The 12,436-nt window shown below is 44.0% G+C and overlaps 1 protein-coding gene across 2 annotated transcripts in view; it reads left to right on the top strand.

Moving 5' to 3' along the window:
* The window catches only part of LOC130529279 (adhesion G-protein coupled receptor D2), a 50,865-nt gene that overhangs the window by 23,049 nt on the left and 15,380 nt on the right, over positions 1 to 12,436 (top strand). For both annotated transcript variants that reach the window (XM_057039320.1, XM_057039319.1), the window contains exons 21-23: positions 446 to 487; positions 3,378 to 3,431; positions 7,014 to 7,167. In XM_057039320.1, the coding sequence (XP_056895300.1) occupies positions 446 to 487; positions 3,378 to 3,431; positions 7,014 to 7,167 (250 nt within the window). The remainder of the gene's footprint in view (positions 1 to 445; positions 488 to 3,377; positions 3,432 to 7,013; positions 7,168 to 12,436) is intronic.

Genomic DNA, 12,436 nt, shown 5'->3' with positions numbered 1-12,436 from the left:
ATTATGGCCTGAAGGCGAATGCACAGCTTGTACATTCAGCGGATGCCACAATGGATTGGGGGGGGCGATCTGTTTTTCTGTGACCAAAAGTGCAGCCTTTATGGATCCAAGGGCATGGCATTCTTGGACCTTTTGTCAAAGAACACAAACTGAACATGGGCACTTGAGATTTTCTATTTCGATAAACCTTGGGTTTGAGCCTTTGATGACTTAGTGGGGGTTGGAATGAGAAACATGGGTGTTGTAGACAAAAAGGGAAGAAAAATGCAAGCTGAGCCTTACTATAGAAGTTGAACTCTTTTAAGTCCTGCTCCCTATTTGGGATTAAATATGAATGAAATCTAATCTCTCTGGTTTACAACTTTTGTCTCCCACTAAAGGATAAGAGAGAAAGCAACTGTAACAACTTTGTCCTTTCTCTTTCTTCCTTTGTCTGTGTGTGCAGGGCCTGTTCATCTTCCTGATATATGGGGTGTACAACACAGAGGTAAGTCTGCACTGTCTCAAGGCTGTCGCAGTGAATGAGAGAAATGACAAGTTTCTGATGGGCTCCCTGCTTAAAAACCGTGTGGGTGGGGTGTGAGAATGAGCGCCGGCGTGCGAGCAGCGGAGGGGACATCGTTTCCACGCGAGCGTCCCGCTGCCCTTCATGCTTGGACTAACTTATATGCATCCGAGTCCGACCATTAAACACTGACACGCCGCGCTTCTCAGCCACTCATTCCTCACCCACATTGGCTAATATTTCACTGCCTCTTTAAGTTTTTAAACTCACGGCCCTCCATTTAGCATCCTGACACAGCCGCCGGCCAGGGCCCAGCGGGACCCACTGAAACACTGTGTAACTACAGTAAAGGGGAGCGGGTGTCATAGACATGAGCCGGCGCGTTATTACCATTTAGATACGCACACGTGTCCGTGAGGGGGAGGTGGAGTTGGTTTGTCGGAGGTGTGATTTAACGGAGGAGACGGCCGTCGTGCTCAAATCTGGATTAGAGGTTTCTGATCAACGAAAGACTGTTTTGGAAGAAGATGGCGTCCAAACAAATGGCCCCCTCGTTAGTTCCAATGAACCAGAGCTGTCAGCTCAGTTGTTTCTGCCACACTCCTTTATTTCCACCTTGTGCTGTCATCACCTCTTACTGTCTGACCATTTAAGAGGACATCTCTCATCCCGCGCTCGCGGCTCCTCCGCCAGCGTCGTCTCCTCAGCTACAGACACAAGCGCTGACACCGTAGAGCCCCGGACGACTGACCCCTTACACTGTAAAATAAATCAGCACTGCATTCTTGCTTAAGTGGCTTTTTTTTTTTTTTTTTTAGTGCTTTGGAATTCATTTTCTTACACTCGAGTTATCCTTGAACCCGGGGTCTCCACAATTTGTGAGCAGTTCATGTACATGTTCCGCCTTTCAAAAAGGACCCTTCTTCTTTTTCAGTGTTTGAAAAAAGAAAAAATCTACTCATGTTTTTTAAGATCTCCACACTTCCGTTCTTCAACACACTTTTTTTCCCCTTCACCCACACCTTTCTACAGGAGGCTGCCAGGTTGTCCTTTTTTTATTTTCATCATGCTTTTGAGATATAATGGCTTTTTAGACTTCAGAATACATAAAAATGGACAAAAAAATACTGGTCGATTTCTGTGGCTGATAGGAGAGACAAGCGGGAGGTTTGTGCTCTGTGTAAGCAGAGAGGAGAGCAGGCAGCGGTCGCCTGGATACGAAGCTGCATCTCGTGCTAAGTTCATATAAGAGCTGTTTGCGAGGCATCAAACTGGTTGTTTAGCAGGTCAGCAGACTGACATCTGTCCCATTAAGATTTTTAATCAACTTCATCAAGCAAATGATTTCGTCTGGATGAAGTCCTCCATCTTGACGGCGCTAGTCAAAGTTTCTGATAGTTGTGAAACCAGGTATGTTCCACTCAAACTAATAATACTTTACTTTGATATGCTAAAACGTAGCATTATCTACTGTCTTAGAGTCAGACTGGGCTCTATTCGTAAGGCTGGGGTTCAGCCTCAATAATTACACGCAGTACATAGAAAATAAACAGTGTCTGCTGCTATTACACTCAAAATGCAGCGTTTTAATTGCTAATTACCTGACAATAGGTTTCCATTATTCATTACAATTAGCTTTTCCTTGGTGGTCACCTTGTAATCCCACGCTTTGATGACCTTTTATTTCCATCAACTCCAAGGATGTCGGCAGGTGTTATTGGCGCAACGCTTTCATATGCTAATCACTTAGCACCATTTACATGGCTAACAGCATTTTTGCATCATCGCGAAACCTTGAGCGTGCGCAAAACCTCTTAAACACCTAACGATCATCTAAAACAATGCCCTTCCCCTCATTGTCAAATGATTAATTAAGTTGTGTCATGTAATTGCTTCAGCTCGCCGGCTCCTTTTGATATCAGTGCAATTCCCCCGTTTGGTTTCCCCCTTTAAGCCGCGTTCGGATCGCCTCTCTCCAGCACCGAGCTCTGAATCAGCTCCTCTGTGGATCAGAAATAAAAGGATGCTGCGGAGTGTGCCTTGTCACAGAGGTCAGATGTTCTCTTCATGAGGTGGCTCGTCATCGTGGGAACATCCCGCGTACACACTCGCTGCCTCTGAGGCCGCGTGCAGACGCGCGTGTGCCATTTGTAACACACTGCAAATGAATGAAGCCATAAGCCGCTATGCATAATCACTACCGTAGTGGGCTGGGCGGCGTGGTGAGAAGTGGATACAGACATGAATAAGAAATGTTTAGACTCAGCAGAACCGTACGCTCATATAAAGAACAGCACGTATGGGCTATAAAGTATCATTATGAGTTAAAGAATCAGTACAGTTTCTATAGAAACAATAGATTGTAAATCAGATCTAAAATAAAGTGATAAGGATTCTCATTGGAAGGTAGCAGGATCGTGAAATTCCCGGCCGCTATTGTTTGGAACGATTCCGTGCAGTCCTCCGTTTCATCCGGAGTGTAAAAATGTAATCTGTTCTGCTAGGGCAGTCCCTTCTCCTCCAATAGCTCCATTTGTTGATCTCGCCACGCGGCGCTGACGGATGATGGCTGGAAGTCGTCTCCTTAGCGCGCCGGCTCTATGTGTCACTTTCAAGTCCCATTAGCCACTGGGACACACCGGAGCACGCTCACACGTGCGCGGGCACACCAGCATCGCTGCCCTGAAATTATTACGCAAACATTTCTCTTTTTTTTTTGCTCTTCTCTTTCATCATTATTTATTTGCAGGCGTTTGCTGTTAAAAATACCCTTTTGGTTTTGAACTTGTGTGGTTTGTGGTGTGTATTTGTGAATACTCTACCTTGTACACTTATTTATAGCCACCCCCCCACCCCCTCTCTCTCTTTTCAGGTTCGGAGCACAGTCAACAGAATCAAGGAGAGGAGAAAAGCACTTAACTTTTCAGTACGTAATATTTTCTCATGAAACAAATGTGTGTGTCTGACAGCGTTTTGTGTGTCTTTGAACGCGGCACAAGCACGAAAAAGAAAAGCCGGACAACTAGTGTACAATTTCCTCTTAGTGGTGAGACAGAGGTTATAGATCGTAGACATTGTATGTTGGATGCTCTTATACATCAAACATGGAGCCCCTATAATAGCCCTGACACACACACACACACACACACACACACACACACACACTCTGTGCATAGCAGCCTCTTCATCCTCAGGATGTCACGCTCTGTGGTAGGTTACAAGTTTCTAATCCAGCACGAGAGGTCCCTTGACATTAAAGTGTCAGGCCAGTATTTCTTCCTTGTTGGATGCTGCTGTGAGGTTGGAATATTGTGTGTGTGTGTGTGTGTGTGTGTGTGTGTGTGTGTGTGTGTGTGTGTGTGTGACACATAAACTATAGACAATCTCCAAAATCTTGAGTTAAGTGGCAAACGATAAGGAATGTGTTTGTCGTGCTTGTTCAAAAATGCTGAAGCTGATTTGATGGCCAGAAGAGAGAAAGGGCAAAGGTCGACTAGGGACACTGCCCATTAATGACCTTCCTCGCCGTCCATCCAGATCCACCGGATCTGCTTTAGCGTCAGCCAACACTATTTAGATGTGATCTCGTTGACGTTAAGTCGTGTAAAATTCAAAGCTTGTGTGACAAAACCAGGAAAAATAAATCATCTGTTAACAAATCTCTTGGATACATTTTTAACATACAGTTAATAATTGTGAAAAGATGCCCCCCCCCCCCAGCACGCTGACCAGCACAGATGTGGCTGTGCTTCATGTCCTTGCGAAAACAGTTAAACAACTGCTCAGGGCAGATAGATTTTTTAAAATAGGGGGCATCCCTCCTTTCCTTTGACCCCCACTATAAGGTTAAGAAGTCTAACAAAGAAATGGATATATTCAATGCATTTGCACCCCCACACCCCCAAATGCAGCCTGATATATCGGTGGCTCGTGTTATCAGCGAGCCTTTCAATCTACCATCATTTTTACTGCTTCCTCTCCCTTCTGGTGGTGGCAATTTTCCAATCTCACCGGGTTCCGCTACCAGAATGCGTTTTTAGCCATCACGGCAGCCTGACAGTTTTTAGCTAATGCTATTTTGTGCCATAAATCCTGTTTGAAATACTGTATCTACCTGTCCTTTGGTTAGAAGACATTTGGCTCTAGATGACCGCACATGCCCCTATATATCCCCTTGTTGTAAAACATAGGATTGTGGAGCGTGCTTCCACAGCTGAGGGATAAAGAGGCTTTGGCGACGTTATTGCATATGGGGTTATTTGAAGACGAATGGCACTGTCTGGAATGGAGAGGTTTATATGTTGTATTATTTGTAGCGACTGAAGGGTTAACCCAGAGGAGTCATTCTGAAAAGCCTAAAAAAGTTATTTAATTTCCAGATTTTTATCCTTTTTATTCCTTAATAACCATCACCTAATGCTCCCAGTATCCAGGAATAGCAGTATATCTGATGGTTAGAGCCACCCTGCTTCTTTATACCACAGTTTTACAATGACTGAACTGAACTGGAGCGGGTCAAAGTGTGGAATGAAAATTGTGTTGTAAGATTCACATCAAAAGAGGTAGTTTTTTATTAAGTGAAGCAGCGGAGGATTCCTCTGATAAATATGCTAAAATCTCGTTAAAAACAGCTAAAACGAACTGCCGAAAGTTGCTCTTTTCGGTGCCGCACCGAATCCCTGACCGGTCAGTTATGTAGGTCATCTAAATTGTACGTCTCAGAAAGGCAGCTGCAGTGTTCGGGGAAGACTGTTGTCGTGGGTAGATTGCTCTTGATGCAGGGCCGTACGGCAGCAATGACCTTGACAACCTCTCATATAAATTCCTCCAAACCTAATCACATGCGCTCCCCTCTTAAATTGCACATTTCTGTCATCGTCTTTAGCTGTCTTCCGTCTAGTAACCCTCTGCATGTGCGTGGGTCACTCCTGTGCCTTTTTAGCCACGGGGGTGGGGTTTTATACACACATACACACATACATTGACCAACGTAGCCTGCCTGGTTGATACCAAGTACCATCTGACCCACCCTGACCTCTGTCTTGTACGCACACAACCAGATTGCTTTGTGAAATAAAGCTGTCAGTAGCAAGACCCAAATAAAAAACAACCCCCTCCCCCCAGTACTCTGCCCCTGACACCGCTGAAATATAGATATAAATTGGAAGCAGATTAGATTTCTGATCTTAATTCAACATCTGCCAACAGTGGAAGCGATGAGTTTAGCTTGATTGTGGCTTTTTTTTTTTTTTTTACCAGTTAATTGATTTCATTTAAAAGATTTTCTTCCCCCAAAGAGATTTATATGGATTTACATTGGTGATTTATTTATTTATCGTATGACATGCTACATATTGAGTACCAAAATACCCATTTTGGCTGGTCTACTAATTCAAAGGACCTTTTGAGGGTTAAGACACGATTCTCAGGTTCAGGCTAAAATTGGGTTTAGGTTAGGGGGTTAGTGGCGAAGTTAGGGTAAGGGGCCGGGGAATGCGTTATGTCTATGAAAGTCCTCAAAAGGATAGAACTGCAGGGATGAGTGTGTGTGTTTTACATGGACAGAAAGTGGACATCAAGGATTGAAAAACAGGCAGAGTGACGGGCCTTGAGTGTTTTCTTATGAGGGATTCTTGCCTGATGGATGCACACTAGAACGTTAAACAGACATTGCCATGGGGTCTGGAAAGTACTTGGATACAATGGAGAGGCCTTGAACGTGCACAGCATTGTCGAAAAAGGAATGGGTCACCATAATCACTGAGATTGAAACCTTGTGCCCTTTTCAAATGTTTAAATATGTTGTGGATCATCAAGGTTGCATCGCTAATGGGAATAAACTCAGCATCAAGCATAAGGTTGTCAAATAAAAATCCATACTGATTGCTGTTGGAACAGCAAAAAAGACCAACTAGCATAATTATAAGCTTCAAGAGGTTTGTTTTTCAGATAAGTTAAAGAGGCAATTATGCCTGTCTTAAAAGCCATAAAAGAGAAATAAGACAATGCTCTTGTTTTTTTCTCAGTAAGTGAATAAAATGGAGAATTTCATAAATGAAACGAATTATTTAATTATGTATTATTCTTTTAAGGCCATTTTCTTTTATACCTTTACATAACTGTCTACCGTTACTCAAGTACAGTGGTATGATGGAATGTGCGGGCCTGGTAGGAGCAGGTGTGTTGTTAAAGTGTGTGTGGTGGTGTTCATGGAAGCAAAACACACAAGACTCTGCTTTGAGTTATTTGAATTAGGTCAAAATTGCCACCCTAGTTGTGGATTTTTAATTTTAGATCTCCCAAAATCAAAACCAGGTTTGAAACTTGATTCAGATATTCTACTTATTTCATGCTGGGTTTTAAATATTGTCCAGTTGTGTCCTGTAAAAGTCAGAAAATATAGTCACGGAGGAGATGTAACTGGTCTGAAGAAGCCAGTGCTGCCAGTAAAAGCTGCTCTGAGCGAACCCGTCTGGCAGCTGACGCCACATTTTCCCACTTTTCACAGAACTGTGCCATTTCTCGGCCGTCCAGCTCGGTTACCAGCTCCCGTCCGGTCAGTTTCCCACTCGCATCAACGCCAAGCCACGATGAGGAGACCACCCAAAACAACGCCTGCAGCACCACCTCAGACTCAGAGAAGGAGGAAGTGAGGACCACAGGTGAGTCAAGCTAAAGGCTAAAGGTTTTCCTCCTCTATTTTGAGTTTTTCTGGAGAATTTTGGAGAAGCTACAAGTTTAGGTTCAGCACTAAATATAAAGTAGCACATTTTCAATGCATCTGCTAATTAATTCAATACCTATTACACGTTTATTTGGAGAAAGCTCTTTCCAGTCAACATAGGGACCCTCTCTCCTAATCATTGACACTACCTTAAATTCTCTACATAGTGAGATGGTGCACAACTATTTCTTTTTCCCTCTGACCTCGGTTTTCAAGAAGGACCGTCAATCCACCATTAAAAATACAGAGAACAACAATGAAGGCCATTCATTGTGGGAGAAATCAAATATATTCTGTATGCTACGGCAAACTTCCTTCTTTCGCTCTGTACTTCAAGGTGCGCACCAGATGACACTCCGTTCCCACATTTTTTTTTCTTTTCTTCCCGAGGGGCGTTGCTCCAAACTCGAAATATTTATGTTTAGAAATTTGTGATTAAAATAATAGAAACAAGGCAGGCCTCGGCGTTCGTTCCCTCACTGTTTCCCCGCTGGTGTATCTGCTATCCATTACTCCAAACCACTGAGAAAGGGAGAAGTGGCTGCCCTGTTGAGTGGAGTCAGACGTCAGAAATCCCCTGTTAAACGTCAACACAAACCAGACACCCTGGCTTCAATCTCGCTGCTGACCCACGCTGCACTCTGCAGGGTTAAGAGCCGATTGATTGGAAAGCATCGGAGACACTGCTTTCACAACAGGAAAAGAAAGAGGTAGAGGTCGATCCCTGGTTTCACATGATCATCTGAAACCGCTCTTAATATTTCTTCCACAGGGCCCCGTTTGATCCAGAATTCACAACAAAGACCTTTTAAATGTAACAAAACCAGAGAGCAAATCCTAGTGACGATGCTGAATACCCAACAATATTTATAGGCTGGTTAAATTTAGCTGACTGGCATCATCACCTGATAAATTCTGCTGTGCGCCAGTTGTTGTTTACGATCATGTAAAACAACCGTTCCCGGTTGAATCCTGCACGCGTTAACGCTCCTTGTTGACCGTCTGCGCGCCTCCCGCGCTCTGATTTACAGCATTTCCTTCGCAGGTGATTTGCATTTTCCTCAACAATGCTGCTCTCTCATTCGCAGACGGCGCACACACGACTTAAATAAGTCACATTAGCGTAGCCGGAACTGCCGTGGGAGCCTGACAAATCCAGCTCCGCAGCAGGGACCATACGTTACATGATGTGAACTCTGCTGCTGATGGAGTGCAAAGTAACATTGTCCTCATGCAGCAGTGCAGACAGGCGTCAAAGAGCCCTGTGAAGACACCGTAATCCCCATGACAAGCCCACTTAGCAGGCTGCTCTCATATGTTTTAAGATTTTAGTCTGCTGCTTCAACAAATTCTTCATATAAATCAATTTCGCATGAGAAAAACAAACCACTGAATACCAGTTTAAACAACTTTTTCCTTTATATAGCTCAAACTGTTTCTTTAACAACTAAAACTTTGTGCCTTCAACTCTACTGTCCAATCCACATGTGTCTTTTCACCATAAAGCACAAACATCCAGATGCTCCCCATTTTTCCAAACAATAACCTTAGCGTTTCTCAAGTGAACGCACTAGCATGCATGCAAGGTCAGCTCCTTAAGGAGGGGGCTGCGTGTGCACGGGAGGGGGGGCAGGATTGTGATGCTTTTGATACCTTTATGCTTTTCCCATTTCCGTTTGCTCAGGTTGGCTGTCGCAAACGGTGGAAGAAGACACTTGGTTATGTTGAGGGTACAAGGTGAAAAAGGTGAACAAAGTAAAGCACATTTGTCGAGTACAGAAGAGAAGGACAAGTGCAAAATGAATGAATGAGAGTGGGGGCTTTGAATGGAGTGGGGAAATGTGTGGGTGTTTGTCTGGGCTGGATGAGGGTTGCATTTTTGATTAGACGGCTCCACACAACGGCTGAGCGAAAGGTCGCAAGCCCTCTTGAGCGGGAACCACGGGCGGGGTCACACGGGTCGCCTGATATTTGTTCGATTAACAGGGCTGTGTGAGAATTTGAGAAGGTTTGCTCAAAACCCCACAGCAGAAATAGACAGAACACATTGAAATAGCATGCTGTCTTTTATGAGCAGTTGGCCTCGACCCAAATACCCTTAAATAGGCAATCATCCATTCATCCAAACCTGGGCTGATTATTGAGGGTTAAACACACTACTGTTTATCTCCCAACTCACCTGTCTTCAGTTGAAACGGCCATTTCTTCATCGCCCACAGTTTTAGAGCTCAAGGCGGCGCATTGGTATACGAGGATGTGCCCTAGGGTTACGTTCTGATGGGATATATTTACACACTGGGCCAACAACCCACTGTTGGCAGGTATTATTTCTACCGGGTACTATTTCTCTCGCCTTCACCTTCCAGTAGTTTTCGATCGGGGGGGGCTCTAAGCTTGTTTTCATGGTTAAAAATGTAGAAAGCAGCTCACTTTTTGCTGGAAGCCACCTGTCAGATGCATTTTTGAATATAATATAATATAATATGTGGAATATCTGTCTTGTAGAATTGTTGTCAGTCATATGTTGCACATTAGGTTTTGTGAGAATCTTGCCTTTTATTCCTCAGCATTAATTGCCCAGCTGCGGGTCAGGACGTGCTGGGGTTGTTTGATTTGATGGTTTGTTGGCTAGCCTTCCATGTTAACCACAAAATATGGTGGTAAAAAGAAAATGGCACAGTGCCAACCTTTTTTGCAGCCCTCAGAAGTTCATCATTGCAAACCTGATTTGTGGTGTCACTTTTGTTTTACGTAACCCAACTTGTAAGAACCACATGCCTGCACATTGCTGACATACGACACCCCTTCCCCTTACGCTCTCCCCTAACATGTGTTCTTCAATACCCCTCTCAATTAGAGGCCTGGAGATAAAGTAGTGCGGCGGCATATTGCACGCATCTTCGACAGATTACACACAGATCCTTTTCTGACACCACCATTAGGTTGATTCGCTCTTACCACCCTCCAGCAATACACCATTGTGTCATGCATGTTTAGCCCCACTCGTTGACATGCAACAGATTCTCCTGTGCCAAAAGAGAAAGGAAAGAGATCCCTTTGTGATGACAGCCTGTTTGCAGCAGGAAATTACCCCACAATTGCTGCATATCACAGGGAAGTTCTCTAAAATTACAGTGTGTTTCACTGTGAGCATACCAGCAAAATTATAGAACCTGGAAATATTTTATTCAATTTTCCTGCATGTCGCCTTTCCAGTATGTTAACTAGAACTGTCTTCATCTGGCCAATACCTTCCTTCCTAATTTAACATTGAGTCATGCTGAGAGGCTGTTTTGTGTTTCTCCTTGTTTCTCTTTTGCTTTGCTGAATCAGCACGATTATGTATCGAAAGCTAGTTTGTTGCTTTGTGAATTGACAATTACCAAATCCCATCCACTGGCAGAGGGATGCAGTGCATCTGCGTGACCTCAAAAAGGCACCTCGTGTTCAACGTCTCGGTGATGCAAAGTGATGTGTACTAATTCTACATCTGCTCAAACCAAACAGGGCCCCGACCATCATCCAAGAGATGTGCACGATTCCTGCATCTGCTCAAACTAAACAGGGCTCGGAAGATCAGCCAAGTTTAAAAAGAAAACCATCTCCTACTACACCCTCTCTGTGTAAAATGATATTCCTTTGAGTGGTTCTATCTCATGGACATCTTTTTGCACCAGTTTAAACCGCTTTTGCACAGTGGTTAGTTTAATAAGGACTAATAAAGGCTTTTATATTTTGGGATATATTCGATCTGGCTCTGAAATTGGTCTGCAGTTAGCAGGAAATTAAGTCGTAGCACCTGTCTCCCACTGAGGAGGTGAAAAATTTGAAAAGCACTCTCAGAACATCTGAAATACCTAAACAGCTGCATTTTGTGCAAATCTGCTAGATCTTGGCGTTTCATATTCATCACAACCAATGAAACAAATCCAAAGATGAAATATTGAGCCCATTTGTTTGTTCTTAAAAGGCTTTAAGCGCCACCGTTTATGCATATTTTTCCAGCCAAAGTGCATCGGGCTGCTCAAATTTGTTTTCCCCTGCTGTTCTGCATAACAGCGCCACGCTATCATGCACAGGCGGGAGTCTGGTGAAGGGAGTCTATTCATAATTCAAAGATGCAACAAGGCAGAAGCTGCGCTGGTGTCAGAAAATAACAAATTGGTGGTGGAGAGAGTTGAATTTGTATCTGCTTACAGAGGTTGACTGCATTATACATAGTGCAGGTGCCTCTCAGTGTGTGGTAATAGGATATATGATGGATGGCCAAGTCAGATGGCCTCCCATTCCTCTGGGTAATTCATCTGTTTATCTGCCTATTTATTTATTCCTTCATCAAAACACCCTGGATTTGTTTAAGGTGTAGTAGCAGCTGAGGTGTTGGTCGGTCTTTTCTCTGGTGTGGATGTTCTTTGTGGGGCGCGTCTGAGGTTCAGGGACGTGTGTGTTGAAGATACTTTGCTGTATCTCCACCACAAGGCTCAGGCTTTATTGGACCTAAATGCTGTATGTGATCTAATTGAATCATATCACGTTCATTTGATCTCAGGTATAAACAAAGCTGCTGGAACTTTGACGCCGCGCAAAGATGTTAGACATCAAACCTTTTGATCGTTGACCTTTAACCTTATAACCGCCACCCTATTAAGGACGTCCCTCAGGTGCCTGCACACGCCCGAGGCAGATCAGTTCCCTGGTCCCAATTCTGGATGATTCCCACCATGTTTCCCAATCAGCCAGGCCAGATTGAAGCTCAACCATCTCTTCTAGATCCCCCTTATAAATCCTCTTTTTACAAGTATGAGTTTTACTTTCACTCTGTTTTATGGACAGCTTGTTAAAAGTCTTTGGTTATTTTTATGTCGCTCCCTTTAACAGCAGTCCTCACATACAAATTATTGCTTTATATAGAAGTACCAATGTTGCCTTACTGTACGTGCTCACTGTGCGTTTGCACACATGCATGCACACACCTGCACACCTTTATTTCTCCCCAGTGCCTTAACGCAGTACGAAGGCATTAAGCACTAGTACCATCGTGCAGCTGCCGGCAGCACCTCTAAACCAATATAAGCAGGTCCACCGCCACCCCCCTCTCCCCCAGAACATTTTTCCATCGCCCTCATCTCAACAGCCAATGGCAATGACTTTGCCTCCAGCTTACGACAAAGCAAAGTGGGGAAGAGGAAAGGTATTGAGGGGTGTTG

The sequence above is a fragment of the Takifugu flavidus genome, chromosome 7 (assembly GCF_003711565.1).
Source record: "Takifugu flavidus isolate HTHZ2018 chromosome 7, ASM371156v2, whole genome shotgun sequence".
NCBI lineage: Eukaryota > Metazoa > Chordata > Actinopteri > Tetraodontiformes > Tetraodontidae > Takifugu > Takifugu flavidus.
Note: the sequence above shows the minus strand (reverse complement) of the source record. Positions and strands in the feature narration are given on the sequence as shown.